The following is a 20,253-nucleotide window of genomic DNA, read 5'->3' on the forward strand; positions in this document are numbered from 1 at the left end:
CTCTCTCTCTGTCTCATTGTGTCATACGGATTACTGTTTTACTGTTAATTTATTATGCTGATCTGTTCTGTACGACATCTATTGCACGTCTGTCCGTCCTGGAAGAGGGATCCCTCCTCAGTTGCTCTTCCTGAGGTTTCTACCGTTTTTTTCCCCGTTAAAGGGTTTTTTTTGGGGGGAGTATTTCCTTATCCGCTGTGAGGGTCCAAAGGACAGAGGGATGTTGTATGCTGTAAAGCCCTATGAGGCAAATTGTGATTTGTGATATTGGGCTTTATAAATAAAATTGATTGATTGAATTGATTGAGATGTCCGAGCAAGGGGGCGCCCAGAGCAGTCGGGGTTCGGTGCCTTGCTCAAGGGAACCTTGGCAGTGCTCAGGAGGCAAAGTGGCATCTTTCCAGCTATAAGTCCACACTCCATATTTGGTCCAGACGGGGACTTGAAGTGACAACCCTCCAGTTCCCAAACCAGGTCCTTATGGACTGAACTACTGCTGCTTCAATTTGTGATATTGGACTTTATGGATCAAATTGAAACTGAATTGAAAGCAATATTTGCACAGCCCTTGGGGGCGTGCTTTGTGATTGGGCTACAATGAACTTTAACTTGATTAATCTGTGAGCACTTTGGGTTGCCTTTGGGTACGAAATGTGCTGTATAAATGAATTTGCCTTGCCTTACACCACAGTTGCATAACTTCAACGTGAGCACCACGGCGAAGCTGCAAAGCTACAGTCAGCATGATGATGTCCTGTGGTCTCATCTAGCCACTTGTTAGCAACTGTCTTTTTAAAACATGTAAAAGCGTATAAGTTCAGGAGGGTGGTAGGACTATTTACTGACGTTTTTCATGTCATAGAACAAAACAAGAAAGTCTCTTAAGCTTGTGTGAACCACAGACCTTATTTCAGGCGTCTAACCAAAAAATCAACTCAGAAAACCCATTGATTTCAAGATGAGAGAATCAGGAGTGCAAAAATGTTGACTTATTCATGCGTTTTAAGACTCATTACTGGAACACTATATAGGTGACTAACTGAGTCCGTAGCACTGAAATTTTAATGCAATCACAGCTGTGTGTTTGTAGAGGTTTTTTTTACCATGGCTTTCATCTGTAATTCATGGACATGTTAATGTTAAGCATCAAAAGACAAGAAGCACTCAAAACTAAATTAAAGCACATATTTTAGGATACAGCATAGATGAAAGAATGATAATCCCACACTTTGGATTTCCTGCCCGACATGTTAGCCTGTGGAATAACTACAGGTACCAGCCCTGGAAATTAACCTGACTCCTGTCTGACTGCTGAGCATGGCCACTTCCTGTGTCTGTCCTTTCAGATTAAATTCCCACATGGTCCAGTTATATAGGTGTTGATATATTTTGACAATTAACTTGTTTTGAGCAATGAAATCTTGCCGACTAATGACCTTTCTGGTCGACTAACGTTTGGTTGACTATAAGGGGGCAGCCTTAACAATTCATCCACTGGTTGTTGAAATATTTCCAGAGAGTCACTAGCATGACTGAAAATTACAACCATGAAGAAGATGGAATCACAGGCAATAATAAATGTTTGACTTTGATGTATCTGTCAGTGCTGCAGTACCCCTGCTGCTGCTTTTGTATTTTCAATGCCATCCAGAGTACAACTGGAGTTCTCTGCCTCCATTACAGCTTTTAAAACTATTTATATTTTCTCTTTAACCTCCTTACACTAATAAAACATTAATGTGAGATATGAATCCACTTTAGCCACATCACTGTAACATAACAAAAGATAAAGATGTGTTTTTAGGTTTTATGTTGCCGTTTAAAACAAGACAGTCCGGTTTTGTGATGAATAAAGATCCATCAGAGACTGAATGTAAATAATTTAGAAAAGCAGTGGTAGGTCTCTAATGCTCTGTGTGTGTGTGTGTGTGTGTGTGTGTGTGTGTGTGTGTGTGTGCGTGTGTGTGTGTAATTTGGCTGTAAACAGTGTGCTCTTTGATGGAGGAATCTAAAAATGAGACTAATACCAAAGTCTACTGTAGCTGGAATGCAAATTGATTAGTGGTGAGGTTGAACGCTTCCAGGAAAACAACAGTGTCACAGTGTCTGAAGTGAAAGCAAGGGTAAATCAGGACAAACGCAGCTGCCAAAACACTTTTAGAATCTATATCTTCATCACCTTCATCTCTTCATGCGCCGCTTCAGGTAGTTTCCCATCTTTTTTTCCTTCCTTCCTTCCTTCCTTCCTGTAATTTATGAAGTCAAATCTGGCTGTGAAATGCTGCAGTACTCAGGTAGTTTTAGAGTCTGATTTGTGCCCTCCAAAAGTCAAAATACTTGGAAATGACAGCATCAAATAAGCAACATAAAAGCAGATTAGTGTTGTTTTTTCATCTGTATCATATATGAATAACAGTGGTTCATTTAATTACCTAATTCAGTTCCCTTTAAAGTGTCAGCTGTGATGGTGCTCGACATAAAGTCACTGATATTTAGCCCTTTGCTTGGTATCACAATATTACCAACCTTTTCCTGAGAGCGCCTAAAGCAGACGACACAATAGCCTTTACTTGGGCCAAGAGCTCTCAACCAGCGGATCAAGCACCTCATGTACTCGAAATGGTTGCCAGGTTATTGTTGCCCCTAGTTATAGAGGTGGACGGGGGTGTGTGAGATACTTCCTGAAACAAGAGTTACAGTAGTTCTACCAATCAGATAAATATATCACCGCACCAGTGTCAACCTCTCAGGACAGAAAACTCAGAGTTTGGTTCTTCCCCTTTTGTTTTCTCATTCTGTTTCTCTCTCTCGCACACACGCTGTCTGACTTTTCTTTTTTTAAACCCTCTCATGACATTTGCATTGCACATGCTTTCCTGTTAAATGCAAATCAACTGTGTTCACTGTCTCTGTCTGTGCTCTGGCTCCAACAGGTGTCACAGGACCAGGCAGCTGCAGCAAGGTAAGACTCCGTCCTGCTCTACTGCAGTAAATTATGATTTTATCTCTGTGTGTAGAGGCAGGGCTGCAGTGTAATGTGTTATGTGTTATGTGTTTGTGTGTCTATAATGTGTTTCGAACTGGCTTGTTGGAAAGGTTGTTTTTTTTTAAGAGGACTTCCACTTTTTTCAGGCTTACTGATGTAAAGATAAAGAGCAATCTGACATAGTGGTTTGGGCAGAAGTGGAAAATAACTTAATTCTGAAGCGCTTGTACTTCATTGTACTTTGTATTTCCATTTTATGCTACCTTATAGTTTTATGCCTCTGCAGTTCAAAGGTGAATAATATACCCCCCCAGTCCTCCTGACATTCCCAGACATTTTAATGTGCAGTATTTATCAAGTTATAACTTCTGCTATGAACACTTAATATTATTACAACTATGTTTTATGATGTTGTCATTCATTACATAGTATACTAAATAATTATATGCTAACAACTACATTATAGTGTGTTATAACCTGTTAATTAAAAGTTTATGCACAGCTTATAAATGCTAAATAGAGGTACTTAAAGTGTTGTCCTTCTCAGATTAAGATTTTACATAAAACACTATGTACACTTACATATGATAAGCCTATAGAATACGTTAGATCTAATACAATATAAATAAATAAGATATAACCACTTGTTCCCAACGTTTTTGCTCCGTACAAAAGAGACAATTACTACTTGGAGCAGCTTAAAATGAAAACTGGATTGAAACTGGAAGCTTCGACGTGACTGCTGGGCAGTGATTATATTAAATGAAATTAAAAAACAAAAGCTTTATCCAGTGTTGTACAGTATACGACACCAGTACAAACTGAATTTCAGGAACAAGGCAGGATGGCGACTGCACTTTTGTTTTGGAGAAACCAAAAAAAAAGACAAGTTTGATTAATTCTCAAGTAAAGAGGTAAACATGAAACACAAAAGTATAGTTTACATTTTTACTACCTTGTCATTTTCAAGTGCCTTCATCATTTTAAGTGTTAATTGTAAAGAGAAATGTTATTTCACTACAGAGAAATTTGCCTTCAGACTTCTCATAGTTAACATTTTGAGGCTTACAAGGTAAAAGTGATCTGATATTTAACAATAAAGCAAAAATGATAGAAGTCCCCCACAATTTGTACAGATTTATGTATCAGAACTTAGATTTTTCTTCTTTACTTTCTCACAAACTCTCAGATTTATTTGTGACCTTCTTGTGAACCACTGGACTAAACTGCTTAACTATAAGTTCAAACTATTCACACTTCAACTAGTGCAGGGTATCGGTACTCGATACCTTTCAGGTATCTACTGAAATAACCCAGTACCATGTAGTAACAAAATGTCTCAACTCAAACGATACCTACATTCAATCCTGTCCCAACCCACCACCAAATCAGCAAACTTTCTGTTGCTGCCGTCTTCAGAGCTGCTCTCCTCTTGGCAAATGGTCAGTTAATCCTCTGCCCAACTATCACAAGCTGAAACAGCAGTAGTAGCCAACATCCAACACACTCAGTGGGTAGAGCTGGCATCTCATGTACAAAGGCAGTGTCCTTGCCGCAGCGGTCGTGGATTTGTTACAGCCTGCAGCCCTTTGCTGCGTGTCGTCCCCTCTTTCTCTTTCCCCCCGTCACACAGTCCTATCGATTAAAAAAAATATATATATTAAATAAACAACATTCCAGCAAACACCAAAATGGCTCAACTCAGCTAGCAAACCCATTAATAACTGCTCTGCAGTGTTAGCCATGTGATGCTAATAGATAGCCCTGTCACTGTGTGTGGGCATACTTTACCAACTGTCCCTGGCACAGAGCTCAAACACCAACAGCAGCAGCTACAACCCATATAATCTGTGTTGTGGTGAGGTCTAGTGAGGTGTATTGACAGAATTGGCAGTTCAGGGTGCCAAGATGACACCCAACCTTCGAAAGTATGCATGCACTATACGCTACTCCATTCACATCATGGGTATCCACTGAAATACTCTGTTGGTACCTTTAGGGCTACTGGTATTGGTACTGGTATCGGAATTCGGTAAATTACACCCAGCCCTAACCTCAACCAGCTGCAACAGTAAAATGCTGTTTACATGTATGCAGTCATGCGTCAGTGTTAATAGTCTAATAATGCAATTTATGATAGTATATCAGTCACTAGGGCCATTTTTCTTTAGAGTCCTGGTACTTTAAACTGAAAACTTTTGACACCGCTGGCTCTGACTATTTTAAGAAGATCTTCACTCGAGTCGAACTAACTAAGAAGAACATCTGATTTTCTTTTTTTTTTTGCACAAATTGCTCCCATGATAAACTTGTTTCCTTTTCTTACTTAAGATTTTCAGCTCACGTTAATTCAAACTGTGATGCTGTAATTCGCTGTGAACATCAGCTGGGTTCCTCCAAACAATGTGACTCTGTGTGCTGTGCTCTTTCTTTCCTCCCACAAACTTCGCCGCAGTTGATCGCAGCACTTAAAACCGAATCTCCCACCACTACGAAGCAGCGCAAATGGTGCAAGGTTTGACATTGCAGTTTACCAAACAGTAATGAACTTCAAGAGCTCGGAAGTGGACGCGTGGATTCCTCTTAGGCTCCAGAGTAAACACAGATCGGACGGACACAATCTATCTATCTATCTGTCTATCTCTCACAAACACGCCCCAACATTCAACGACAACACAAAACAGTTTCCTACTGCTCCCACTTTGTGATTAGAGAGGAAAACAAACCCTGCAGAAAAAAATGCATAGTTCTGTAACTTTCCTCAGATTTAAGTAAGGGATGATCCTTGCAGCAGCAGCCTGAGAACACACACATACACACACACACACACACACACACACTCCACAGCAGCCCAAAGAGGCATACAGAGCCCTTCTCCTTAAATGGTCAAAGCTCCCAGGAGTGAAAGAGAGGCTGCTGCTGAAAAAAGACAGGGAACAGAGGGGACGGGAGAAGGAAGGAGAAGCCCCGAGGATAGAGGAGATTTCTGACGCAAGGGCTGACAGTGACAGTTTGACTGTGGGAAGTCGGTGTGAGTTGGAGAGATCAGCCGAAGTGCAGCGCTAGTGGTGGACTCAGGTAACGTGCGTGCTCTCTGTGGACAGGTTCAGATGATCGGGTGTGTGGAGCTGTGGGGTCTTAGTGGGTGATGGTTTTAAGTGGAGATGCAGTTTCGGGGGCACCAGCCTATTGTCAGCGTCTCTGTGTCAGACACTGTGTGATTTTGGACTTTTTGACAATCTGACTTGTGGCAGCTGGGGTGAGTTTACATAATCTGTCTGGAAGTGAAACTCTGTGTCATCTTTCCTTCTTTATGTGTGTACTCGTGCTTTTTTTTTAATGTCAGTGGATTTATCAACTTCCCCACCTGACCGTACATCTCTCTCTGCGCCTATTTTTTCTGTCTTTCGCACACTTCCTCTCTCCCATTATCTCATATTGTGGCTCTGCAGCAACCACTTCCTCTGCTGGCCCTGTACTCCGGGCTTCACACAACCAAATTTTAAACAAATCTGGCAAGAGGGAGCGGGCTTATGTAACGGAGGAGGGGAGGAGGGTGCCGGTCCCCTCGTCTCCCTCTGAGAGAAGAGACAGCTAGGCCTGTCAGCCCTCAGAAGTTAATTCCGACTCTGATTATTCACAAAGACTAATACATTGTATTTTAGAGGATGGGTGTCTTCTTTAAGAGCAAGGTTGTCCTTGAGAAGTTGTTGTGCAGGGGCTGTCTGTGCTCAGACTTGTATGTACTGTCCTGTTCCCCCTGCAGGAAATAACCTGAGTGATTCAATTACTCTGCAATATTTATCTCAGTCTCATGGTCTGCTGGGAAAACAGTCTGCGCCGTCAAGCCTCCTGCAGTGTAGGATGACACTTAAACTTGTTGAGCTGCATTTGAAAGCTTGTTTTGTTGCTTAGAAAGAAGTTTTTCCTAGAAATGGGCCAAAACAGACATGCTGATAGAAACATACATAGAATCTGTTAAACTGTCAGTGATTACTTTGTTGTTTTTCCTTCTGTGTTTAATTATTCATCTCCGTATTTGGCTGTGGAAAAAGCAGAATACTGATGAAAGAATAAAATAAGTGGTTATATAAAAATACATTAAGAGTCATACGTGCTGTCAGTCAGTTACGACAAACGCAGGTGGTTGTTACCAAAGCCGTTCTGAACTCCAGGGGCGATTAGATAATCACGTTAGAAATATTTGGTGACTCACTCTCATATTCATATATGCAGTTGAACCTCAAAGCTGACCTTTTTTGCTCTGATTTGATCCTGCGGCAACATCTGAGGCTGAAAAATGAAGCCAGCGCTGAAGTGCCAAAAACTGCAGTTCATCTAATGGCCACTTGAGGCAGACTCCAAAACAGAGTTAATCCCCATAGACCCCCCTCATGTTAAAATACCCGACTTTACAGCAGAAATAAGTTTGTTAACAGCCTGGTTTAAGATCAGGTAGCTTGAGTGACAGGCTGTCTGTACGGCCTCACCTCGGGCTTTCAGTCAGATCCACCCCTCACTCCTCCACAGCTCCACCCACCCGCCACTATGGCCCCAAAAGAACATGATTGCAATGGCCAAACTCAAGGCTTTAAAATGGCACTCCGCAATCAAATGTTTGACGCCACTGTAGCCATGTTTTTTTATACAGTCTGTCGATCAGAAGAAACAGACTGAGAAAACAGTTCATATTTTTAGGCAAGCCTGCTGTCAGGAGGGGGTCAAAGGGTACAGATGACACCGGCCCAAGGCCCAGCGGGGCCTGTATAAAGGTCTATGAACCTTAAATGGGGTCAAGTACACAGTTTGCTTACTGACTTTTATAACTGACAGTATAAGCTACATGTATTTTACATGATAAAGACATTGTTATTATTTTAAACACAGCAATTAAACCCGCTGAAGTGGGCTCAGTTTTAAAGTTGAAGTGTAGACACTGGTATCATCTGAAACTAGACAATCTAAGGCATCCATCTATTTCTACATACTGGGGGTCCCTAAACAATGTTGGACTTGTGCAAATTAACACATTAAGGTGCTGGAGTGTGTTTGGATAAGGGGACCAATTTAGAAAATGTCCCCCTGTTCATAATTCCTAATAGCTGGCCTGCTTTCAGGTATGAGAATCAGATGAAATAAGTTCTAAAGTGTTAAAAAATGTCTGCTACTGCAGGCTGAGAAAGAGTGTTGATTTTAATCCTGTATGGCAGTATTCTTGTACTCAGGAAATATCCTCGCAGCTCGCTGAGAGACAGTTAAACAACCCATTTCCTCCCCAGTGACTCACAGCCTTTCTGTCCCTATATGTTCCCAAGAACTTGTCATGTTTGTGATGACACTGAACAGCGCGCTGCATATTCTGGCCCTGAATTCACAGAGGATTTGTCCTTGCGTAAAGTGCATGCCATACCTCTGAAATAACCAATAATTCATCACACCTTTCACTAGCCTACGTGCCTTAGTCATCATCTGCAGCGGCAGTAAAAACACAGCCACATCTGGACTGGTCATGCATATGTAAATCTTTCTATTTTGGGTGAGACCAAACAAAGGGGTGGACATTAGCATCCTGCACACTAACCTGTCACAACAGTTTGTACACTCTCTGTGTGCACTGTGCTCCTCCAAAAGGTTAAATCTGCTCTGTACTGAGCTTTGCATAAATTTGTTACTAAAAAGGGAAGAGCTGCGAGTTCAAACAATGGTTCAAAGAAGTTGCACACGTAATATTTAACTAAATTAGCTCATGTTTCTCTGCAGTTTAGTCGGCCAGGTAACTGCTGCAGCTGTGATGGAAAACATCAGTTGCAGTGACGGAGACAAAGACAAAAGCAAAACCAACAAAAATTTACTGGCCCTTGCTTCTCAAAAGTGAGGATTACCGTTTGTAGCAGTAAACTGAATATCTTTTCATTTTTAAACTGCTGATTAGACAAAACAAGACATCTGCAAATGTAATTTTGCACTAGGGATGTGCGACAGTATCGGCCGATATCAGCTTTAAACTGAAGAGAAGAGGCTCGATGATCACTAAAATTAGGAAGGGCAAAAGTCGATATATCGATATCAGTATTTCTTATCAGTCAAATAAGTTGTTAAATATCGGCATATCAGATATCAGCAAAAAATCCAATATCGTGCATTCCTATTTTGAACTATGGGACACTAAACAATGATGGATTTTCAAGAATTATTTTCTCATGTGATGAAATTATTTATCAAGAAGTAAAAATACCTTTTAGTTGCACCACTATTATCAAAATAATAAAAAAATAAGTGCAGCATGGCATAGGATTTTTTTTTATATGGGAGAGATTTGAACACACACTCTTAAAAATAGTCCACTGGTTCAACTTAAAAAAAAATTGGGTAACAATTTGCATGTGTCTTTTTAGTAGTTCCAACTCTGGCATTATTGAGTAAGTCTTTTATAATCTGACAAACTCAATTAGTTCAGCACAACCAACATGATTTGCTTCGACCGTGAAAAACCAACTTAATATTTATCCAAAAGTTGTGTTGATATTTAGTGTTCAAACTATTATATTTAAGGTATTCTAACTCATATTGGCAGCATGGTGGTGCAGTGGTTAGCATTGTTGCCTCAAAGCAAGTGGGTTCCCTGTTCGAATCCAGGGTGGGGGGTTCGTACCTCAGGGTAGTCCTTTCATGCGGAGTCTGCATGTTCTCCCCATGTTAGCATGGGTGTTCCCCAGCTTCCTCCCACAGTCCAAAGACATGCAGGTTAATTGTTGAATTGCCTGTAGGTGTGAATGTGAGCGTGACTGGTTGTCTGTCTCTATGTGTCAGCCCTGTGATAGTCTGGCGACCTGTCCAGGGTGTAGCCCGCCTCTCACCCAATGTCAGCAGGGATAGGCTCCCATATATGAAGTGTCCGCTATCCTTGAACATTCCCAGCCTCTATCTTAAGAGCAAGATACCTTTTTGGTCCAGTTTCCTCAGTTGCAGTGATTGATGAGTTGTTTTCTCCTTGTAGCAGCATGCTGCATCAGCTTGTTTGCTGCTTTCCTCTTACACTTCTCATATTTTCTTGTCTTTGCCAATTTTCTTCAGTCTATGGTCTCTGCTATTACACTGACAGTCTCTTATTCCATCTTAATAAATTAAGTTTTATGAATTCACACTGTTGATAACCTTTAAGTAAAAAAAAAGATTTATTGTAGTATTGAGTATGAGTATTTCTCCCCTCTGTTATCTTCCATGCCTTTTCCACACAGCATGTTCTCATACAAGCCCCTCTGTTTGTTTTACACCGTCCCTGAGGAGCTCAATGCCTCGCTCAGCCTGTGAGAGCAAGTTACACTAAATGCAGCAGAGTTTTATAATAACCCAGTATATCCCTGTGAGTGTGTTACTGGTTAAAACGGTAACTGATTAAAGTTACTGTGTGGAAATACAAACATACCTAACTTCAGGCTCAGGAATGATTGGTATTTATTTGCATTTTCGATCCCTGGTGTTGTAAAGCAGAGAGTGCCGCTGTTTTTCTCTGTTGCTCCGCTGAGCATCACTCAGATTAAAATGATAAAACTGCTGCTTGTTACTTCTTGAGTTTGGGAGAATCTAATCAGTGTTTCACCAGCCTTAGTGCATCTTTTTTCTCAACCCAGTGAAGTAAACATATTGACAAACAAACAGGTGCCCTGCGGTGTTTTCGTCAGTTCAGTGTTTCTCACCGAATGTTTGCAAAACTGTTTGTTCTTTTGTGTAGTACCACCATCTATAGTTCAGCTGAACAGCTTGAATCCAACAGCAGGATGTGGATTGTGTACGACCTGTCTCGTGCATGTGCACAAAACAAGGATCCACTCATACAAACAAAGCTCACCGGCGCTACTGGTGGTCAAAAACTCCACGTCTTCATTTGAATATTCACAGTTTTCAGGGCGTAAATGAAACAAAAATAGATTTCTTCTACTTAAAAGTATTTGGTGAACTTCCTCTGAGGAGAGTGCACCCACTGTGCCTTATTGATGGCATGGCTGATGAAATGTTTCATGAGATTTTTCCACTGTAACATTTAATGTTTACCTTATACTCTCACTGGAAATGAATGTACGCTTGTGAGAGTTATGTTTCAAATGCCTGTTGGAGAAATCAGCTAAAGCTGCCATTCCAAGGAAACAGAGAATTAAGCTATTTTGGGATTTATTTATGGTGTGACGGTTTTGTTAGTGTGTCTTTTTTTAGATGTGGTTAACCAGAAAAGACTTTCTCCAGAATGTCGCCATTCCGGAGAGGATTTTTCCCCCAACATTTACTCTATAATTAATGCACATTGTGTCTAATCATGCATATAACATACATGTGTGTGTCTTCATGTGTGCATGATCTTGCAGCTCCAGGAAGAGGAGGAACACTTCCTGCAGGGATCTCCTCTTGAGCAAAGTGACCGTAACTCCGAGGATTCCCGCGCTGCCCCCTGCGCTGCTGCTGAGAGGCCTTTTATTTTCCCCCACACCCGCTCACGCCCCCCACTTCTCCCCGCCATGCCCACACTGCCTGAGGAAGAAGAGGACTCCCCCGAGGACCTGGACAGTTCCTCCAGCTCTCCCAGTACAGTGAGTGTCTTTTTTTGTAGCACACACTCTGTGGAAAAAGCATGTGAGGCCATAAAATCTGACGCCAAATAATCCATTTGGCTCGGGTGAGGAAATTCTATCCATGTTGCTACTGAAGTCTGGTTTCAAAAGAGGTCTCATCTTCGCCTTCAGAATGCTGCTCTCAGTTTAGGAGTAGAAGCATTCAATTTTTTTTCTTCAAACACACACTTGTTTTTACTCTGGTTACAAATGTACCCTGTCATTATCAGACTCAGGCTGTGCTGTGCAGAGAGATCACAAACGATCACAACAGCTACAAATTCTTGATACCACATTGGTGTATATTTTTCTTTTTGGCTCTGTACTTTATTTTTTGTACTTTCCCATGTGTAATTCCACTGATTCCTGGATATTTTATGAGTCTTTGTAGGCCTCTGTCTTTGATAGTAAATCATCCATGTTACAGCCACTGCTGAAGTCTTAAAAAAGATGTGTGTATGGTGAATATCACGTCTCTATTAATGTCAGCTTTTCGCCCTTTGAGGCAAATTTGTGGTTTTGGGCTATGCAAATAAAAATAAACTTAACTGTTCATCAGATAATAGGATCTGGGAACTTTGGTAACCCCAGCAGAAACAAGTTCTCCTGTCAAATTTAACGGATCAATTCAACCAAAATACTTTCTTAAAATAAGTTTTTCTCTGACCCCAGTGCAGATAGTTTGTGTTTTAAAGGCCCAGTGTGTGAGATTTAAGGGGATTTAGTGGCATCTAGTGGTGAGGATTGCAGATTGCAACCAGCTGAAACTTCTCTATCTTAGAAACCCTTCAGTGTTCATTGTTCAGGAGGTTTTTACCATGAGCCGAATTATCCGCTGAGGTCTCTTTCTCTCCAAAACAAACAGACCAGTTGATTAAAGTTGGTAAAAACGCTGAATAAAGCAGTTTCATGTTATAAATCGATGTTTTTCCAATGCTGTTTGGCACATTGGAGATGGGCTGCTAGCCTAGTGCCTGCAAATGTGTGCTCACCTTTTTTTCTCTGAGAATTTACGATCCAAATGTTCAGGAGGTTTTTATCAGGAGCGGAATTATTGGCAGAGGTCTCTTCCTCTCCAAAACAAACAGCCGCAGTGATTAAAACTGATGAAAACACAGAATACAACAGTTTCATGTTAAAAAAGGAGAAAACAAATATGTGTTTTTGTGAAGGGGCTCATATCGGAGGGTTGCTAATTACTGTGTCAAATGAGCAAACGAAAATGGCCCTATCTAGAGCCAGTGTTTGGTCCGTTCTGAACTCTGAATCTCAGTAGACAAGGATCTGCTCCTTACGTAGATTAAAAAAAAACGGCTTATTGAAAGGTAACAAAAACACAACAAATCTTATTTTCAGGTGATTATACACTAAAGAAAACATACTTATTATAATATATTATATTTTTGCCAATATATCCCCCTGAATCCTACACACTGGACCTTTAAAGGAGCACTTCACCCAAATTGAATTTTTAAAAAAAATGGTTTTCTCAAACTTGCCCCCAGTGCAGATAGTTTGAGTTTTAACTTAAGCTTTGTTACTGAAACTATCTGCAAGTTAATGTAGGTTTTTTTTTTTCATATTCACCTCTGTTAGTCCTGCTATCACCTCATCACAGTGGAGGTAAATACAATCTTGCGCTCCACAGAGCATTGAAAAAATTACATTTGTGAAACTTAACACCAGCGTATCTTTTTTAAGACAATGTCCTGATTACTTCATAATAAACAAAACTCATTGTCATTTTTTTTAGCCGTTATTTTCTATTAATAGTGACCCTAATGATGAGGACACTGTTTCTAGAAAGACATATTTCAGTTTTAGAGGCGTTGAGCACCACAGATTCCTTTCATTCTCTCTGTACTGTGGAGGCAGATACCAATAGTAGATACTTTTTCATCATGGCACAACAATGTGAAGAATATAGTCTTTAAATGGGTCGGATTCAGAAGTTGATACAGCAGCATCCTGCGGAGAGCAAATTGTTTAACAGTCAGAGAACATTGTCTTCCGCTGCAGACGCTCATAAACACACAGGCTAGATAAGACATCTCTGCAGAATGTAATGAAGCCGTGTAATCCAATCTTCAGGGCATATGCCAACACAATAAAAGTATCCACCTTTACTGCAGCACAGCCGTGGCCTTTCTGCAGCATTACCACCAGGAGGATTCCTTTTATTTGGCTTCTAGTGCAAAGATAAACTGAGAGGAGCTCTTGGGGAATTAGTCTTTGATCTCAGTCTGTGTTTACTTGCCTGCTTACCTTTTATGGTTGGACAGGGATTTTATGAAACAGGAATTGAACGACCTATAATTTGAGAAGATGTTTGAAACTGTGGGATTGTTAGAGGGGTGCTTCATCAGTTTATGCTTGATATTTAGCTTGTGGAAATTCTTGTATGATGTGTTATGTGGCTCTGGACAGACGGCCTTCATTATGTGAGGTGTAGGATTTAGCTTCTGTAAAGCTTGAGACTCAGATGCGTCGGCCCCTGCTGCTTTGATTTTCACAGAATCTGTCTGTTGTGAGTCCCCCAACTTTATGGAAGCACAATTTTAAATCACTGCAGTGCCCCTATAAACAGATTTATGACAACGTTCAAATTCAAAATAATTTAACTGAGTGTAACTGATTTGTTGTTGCTCATTTCAAACACTGATCCTTAAAGGGACAGGTCACCCCAAAATCAAATATACATATTTTTCCTCTTACCTGTAGCGCCATTTATCAGTCGAGATTGTTTTGTTACACAGAAGGGAGCATGCATCTACTGCTAGCTCACCTAGCACCACTGAGCTAGGTTGGATGTTTTTAGGCTTTCTTTTTTTGTCAGTGAAATTGCGTGAGCAGGGGAAAAACTGCAAAAAAAATGTTGCCTTTTTTTGTATAAGTCATTATTTATATTACTATTATTATTATTATTATTATTATTATATAAATTGCAGGCAGCTTGTCTTAGTGAGAATAAAACTGCAGTGTTTTGAGTCTGTGATTTATGCCACACAAATGTTAGCACTAACCATACATATTGATCTAACTGACATTGATTCTTTCAGCACTTGCAATAGATCTGGATGCAACAGCCTCCGCCGTGGCGATTTGTCTTGTCTGGTGTCCATGTGTTTCAGCCATTTTCTGTGTGTGTTTGTGCTGTGTTTCCATCACAACATTGCATGCAGCGCAAAATAGTTTACCCCCGCTTTAGTGCAGAACATCAGGGAATTAATTTGCACCTTCTTTACAAGTAAATTTTGTTGAATGTGAGACGTTTGTGTTGCACATGTCAGCATCTTCACGGCCATAAGGTGACTTTGATGACATAAACTTCTATGATTGATGAAATTCTCGGGAAATAACCAAATCTGAGGAAAAGTTGTAGTGATCGGACAAATTGCAAGTTTGCACAGAATTCATGGGGATTGATTGAATTTGCATTAATTGCTGCAAACACAACATCCCAGAGGGCTCTCTTTTGAACCAAACCCATGGTTATATTTAGAGACATTTAGAGAAGTTTTGAAGTGTCTGTTGAATTTGTTGTTTTTTGAGATGATCACAATGGCAGACGCAAATCTTTCATGTATACACAATTGTGTGCAGAGTCCCTGCAGTTCAGGCTGTATTACCAGGTGGTGAGATTTGTTTGGGAACATGCTCCACCGTAGCACAATAAAAACTGCATCTTCTGGAGGAGTGTTGTTTTTGGGGGGGGTTTTGGTCAATATCTAGTTTTCATTCCTTTATTTTGTCTGTTAAAGGAGCATGTACTGGCAGAAATGGTATGTAATATCTGCCATGCTGTTCTACAGTAGCCCATAAAGGACAACCCAAACACTGGCTTAGTCCATGCTTGGCCTACTGGGGAAAATTTTTGGTTCTGCAACCTCACCACTAGATGGCACTAATCCTACACTCTAGACCTTTAATATTGTGCTAATATAATGCATGTTCCTAAACAATGCTGTGTCAGATCAAAGCAAAACATACTTTGACACGTTTGTATTGTTGTGTTTTTTGCATAGTCTGCACCAGGCGAGAGTCGAGCTGTTGTCATGACTGCCCCCACCATCGTCTACCCACAGCAGGCCACTATTGTCCAACAGGATGGACGCCCTCTGGAGCAAACCAGGTAATCGTCAGCCATCTCAAACACTGATAATAAATAGTTTTCTGTTTTGTTTTTTTTTGTCTGTTTTTTTTTTTTGGCAGTAAACAAGGACAATGTGTCCCACTCATTACTGTTTCCTCTCTCAGGCCGCACAGTCCCAGAGCTCGCATGGCCAGAAACTCCTCGGGAGGACCAATCACCACAGTTGGTGGGTAAACCCTGAAAACCTGTATACACACACACACACACACACACACACGCATATACACACACACACACACTGCAGTTTTAATTATATCAAGATAACCACTGTGAGAGCTGTTCTGATGTTATCATCAGCAACATTTGCTTTAGTCCATAAAATTTAACTCACTGCTTGTTGAACTGTTTTTAAGTCAACGTTTTTAACGTGAGTGAAAGATCTGTCTTTCCAAGAGTGAATAAAATCAAAGTAATGCTCTCATGCAGTGTAGTTACACCAGAAGCCTCACCGCATTTCGTCTAAGTTTGGTCATCTGTGTCCTGAGAGATGAATCTGTCGGTGTGTCCTCCCTCATGCCTGAAATGGTTCTGCTGCTGAGATTGCTTTTGATGTTTAGCTTGTTGCCCTTTTAGAGGAGAGGAGATAAAAAAAACATCCCTGACTTGGCTGAACCTCATCACCTGATTTATTGGCTTACATCCATCTGTGAATTATTTATTGGCAAGAGACTTAATACCGAGGAATCCCTCTTAAATATCTTTTTCTAATGAGTCCATTTTGAAAGCGCTTACAGACTTATAAGGGGACCTGTTACTTTTCTGGTTCATACTTGTATTTATGGTTTCTACTAGAACATGTTTACATGCTGTAATGGTCAAAAACACTTTATTTTCCTCATGCTGTCTGTGCTGAAACACCTGTATTCACTCGCTGTCTGAGACGCTCTGTTTTACCACCTGTCTATAAGGACACCCTCCCGAAAACGCCCAGTGTGCTCTGACTGGTCAGTGTTTCGGGGTTTTCCATATCTCAACATCTCTGCATCGTCACTGCAGCCGAGTAATGACTGTAATGTAACACTTTCTACCGTGAAAAATCACCAATAAAATCTTCTAAACACAACCGAACATGTTCCAGCAGGAAAATGATCCGAAATAAGGGAGAAATTGATGACATCAGCAATCAACATTACATTATTTTGGGATGTTAGCATGTAGCAGTGTACGCTTCATAATATAAACACTTGCAGATGACTATATGACGAAATCAGAGGGTTCAGAGCATTAGGAAACCTGGGTTCTTTGCTTACAGGGATTACTTCTACATACGTTTACCTCATTATTTAAAACTTTGGCTAGTTTAATGTGAGCATCCATAATTGTAAGACTAAGACACAAAATACAGAAACGCATAATAGGCCCCCTAACATCTTGTGCCCAAAATTTTCTTGTACAAAATGTGTATTTTTAAAGCCGTATTACCTGATGTTTGAACAGGCAAGCAAGCCGCCTGATTAACTTTGCTCTTTGTCTATAACTGCCTTTTGTTTTCTTTTAAGTTGGCATGCTAAAAACACAGATAAAATCAAGACAAATGTGCTTGTGCATGTGTGTATTCGTGTGTGTGTATTGTCTTTCTCAGACAGCACAGGTAATGTGATCGACCTGGTGAAAGATCAGCTGCCGGAGCTGCAGCTCTCTGAGGAGGATCGGCAGAAGAACCTGGAGCTGCTCCAACAGGCCAAAAAGGTCAGCGACCGGTTCCTGACACGCCGTGGTCGCCGCTCCCTCACTGATTCACCCACAGGTAGTGAATACACACACTCACACACACACATATTTACTGTGCATAGATAGATAATTTCTGAAGCATGCGTTGATTGCTGTCTTGGTGAGTTTGATTTAATTTTCTATTTTTTTAGTTTGTTACCTTGACAAAGAGTTGACAGTCGCATTAAACTCAGTTTGTCCTGTGTTTAAATGTGTTTAATTCACTATATATATATATATATTTTTTTTTTCTATAAAGGTCTGTCTCCAATTCCAAGTCCGTCGTCCTCACCGTGTTCATCTAGAAGCAGCTCACTGACAGTAGCCCCTCAAACTGGTAATGTGCTATTTAAAATGACTATTTACTATTCATTAATAACTTTTCTACATTATTTTGCTGTTACTTTTTGATCATCACAGTTTGCAAGAATGTTTTTGTTGGTTATTTTCTGCTCTTTCAGCTCCCACAGAGGCAGCACATGTCAGCTCACAGCCAGCCGGGCAGGTAAAGAAACTATAAACCACATTCACTCATCATGGCTTGACTTGTAATGCAGATATTTTTTGATGGACTCTCATTTTCCCCAGTTAAAATGGTAGTGTTAATTCTACTTCCCTTTGCTGTGTTTTAAAATGGTCTAAGATGTATTTATTAACACAAGAAAATTTGCCATGCTGTACTCTCTCATAGCATCTGGAGGTTCCTTCAGCGCGGGAAAAGCCTGACTTAACGACCCAGGATCAGGAGGTCAGATTAACAGATTCAGTCACTGTGTTTTTTTTATTAACACAGACATGACAAAGTCAGTATTTGTCTAATGCATGCCAGATTGGAAGGTTTGTAGAGGAGAAGGGGAAAGGAGAAAATTTATACAGACATTGATACTCCCCAGAGGATGAATCCCAATGACTTTGATCCCCTGCAATTGTAATTCACTACAGGAATGCTAAATGTATTACTAATAGTTATTATCTTGCCAACCTCAGGGTAACAGGCTGTTGGTGGACTGGAAGCCGTCTGAGAAGAGGAAAGTGTCCTCTGGGACTCTAACACCACGCTTTGCTGTTCAGAAGGAGAACTGTGATCCAGCTGTACCTAAGAGTCCTCCAGCAGGCAGTAAAGCGGACGAGGGATCTGGTCCAGGCCGAAACCCCAACCAGGCCCCGGCTACAGGGGTGGCCAAGCCTGTCCCCCGACCCCCTACTCAACTGGCCCCCTGCACAGCAGAGATCAAGACGATCGGGGCCTTTCCTCCACTTATGAGGGCTGTTTCCTGGGATGCTGTAGGCAGCCTTAATTCTAGAAACGGAGCACCGAGTTTCCCTCCTACACCCGAGGATACGTTCTCAGACAAACCCAGGGATGCTATCTTCAAGTCCTCAGGGTACAAGGACCTCCCCACCCAGCCGGGGGGTTTACAGACACTGTCTAAATTCAGAGAGGTAAAGCAGTAAACTACATGCTACTGTGTTTACTGCCTGCTTTTGTAGTCGAGGCCTTCCCTGGAATATGTTGTGTAAACACTTTGCTCCTGTGTGTGTGTGTGTGTGTGTGTGTGTGTGTGTGTGTGTGTATGTGTGTGTGTGGGGGTTTACAGGAGCACAAGCTGATGCGGAACCAAAGCATTGTGGGATCCAAGCTACCAGACTTGAGTGAAGCTGCCGAACAGGAAAAAGGTAACAGTCCGTGTTTTCCCTCTTGTCCTTGTAAGACAAAGTACTTACAGTGGTACATTCAGCAATGTCGCCAAGGGTGTGTGCACTTCCTGAATCTCAGGGAAAATCTGTTCCAGTCAGAAAATGATGATGATCTAAACTGCTCTTGTTTTTTTCCCTCTGTGCCACCCGTTTACTGGCAACCTCACAACAGAGAAATACATGCTGTTTGCATTTCCCATCAGCAGATGGCATGATTGTTAAAGCGTGTGAGCCAAAGACCACCAGTGGAAGATGAAATGAGGAATTTGTTTTATGTATTTTGAGTGTTTTGGGGACCTGAGACTTGGATTTGAGTCACAAATAAATCAATAAAATTAGGACTTGAGACTATACTTAGACTTGACAGCCTAAAGATGCTCAAAGTTTGGCCCACAGTTCAATGACAGCCCTTAAGAAACATCTTTTGCAGGCCCTGAACGTGACATGAAATGCCTGCATTATATTGTAATCATATGCTGTTCATTTCAATACTTTCACTTTTAATATCTTTATCAATCAATAACTTTTAATCGTATCATTTTATACACTACTCAGCCACAGCTTCAAACCCTAACAAGCATCAAGTTAGGAATGACTACTTGTAGAAAGCTACAAGTAGCATGGCAACTCATGGCACCCCCTAAGTGCAGCGGGAATTGCGTTTTATTATCAGTGCAAATGCTGTTAGCTAAAGTTAGCAAAACATCAGTTTCCTCCTGGGAGAAGTTTGGCCGTCTGACGCTGCCGCTCTCTTCTGCCATGGCGAATTGAGTAAACTCTCATTACGCCTTCGCGCCGCATATTTAAGGGCGAGGAGAGGGGCTCATTTGATTGGTGTGATGTGTGTAAAACCCACTCCACGCCTTCTCTCCTCCCTCTTTCCGACTTGCGCAGGTAGGAGGGACAGAGGTGGGAAGGAAGAGTAGCTGCGCCAGCACGCACGGTGTGCCAAACTTGCAAAATCCGCCTGGCCACACCCAGTTGGCGAAGCGCAGGTGCGCTGCGCCTCCGCCTCGCCCAGTCTGCGAAACTAGAGGCCCATATGTCATGACTCTGTGCATCCCTAAATGATGTGCTGTCTCCCTGAATTCAATTCAGTTCAT

The 20,253-nt window shown here is 41.2% G+C and overlaps 1 protein-coding gene across 1 annotated transcript in view; it reads left to right on the plus strand.

The window, feature by feature from the left end:
• mrvi1 (murine retrovirus integration site 1 homolog) overlaps window positions 1-20,253 on the plus strand; it is a 42,519-nt gene that overhangs the window by 10,553 nt on the left and 11,713 nt on the right. Inside the window, exons 12-21 of the mRNA XM_050053719.1 lie at window positions 2,934-2,962; window positions 11,347-11,568; window positions 15,615-15,721; window positions 15,847-15,908; window positions 17,325-17,489; window positions 17,712-17,789; window positions 17,914-17,957; window positions 18,144-18,200; window positions 18,440-18,895; window positions 19,051-19,129. Of these exons, the coding sequence (XP_049909676.1) occupies window positions 2,934-2,962; window positions 11,347-11,568; window positions 15,615-15,721; window positions 15,847-15,908; window positions 17,325-17,489; window positions 17,712-17,789; window positions 17,914-17,957; window positions 18,144-18,200; window positions 18,440-18,895; window positions 19,051-19,129 (1,299 nt within the window). The remainder of the gene's footprint in view (window positions 1-2,933; window positions 2,963-11,346; window positions 11,569-15,614; window positions 15,722-15,846; window positions 15,909-17,324; window positions 17,490-17,711; window positions 17,790-17,913; window positions 17,958-18,143; window positions 18,201-18,439; window positions 18,896-19,050; window positions 19,130-20,253) is intronic.

The sequence above is a fragment of the Epinephelus moara genome, chromosome 1, assembly GCF_006386435.1.
Source record: "Epinephelus moara isolate mb chromosome 1, YSFRI_EMoa_1.0, whole genome shotgun sequence".
Classification (NCBI taxonomy): Eukaryota; Metazoa; Chordata; class Actinopteri; order Perciformes; family Serranidae; genus Epinephelus; species Epinephelus moara.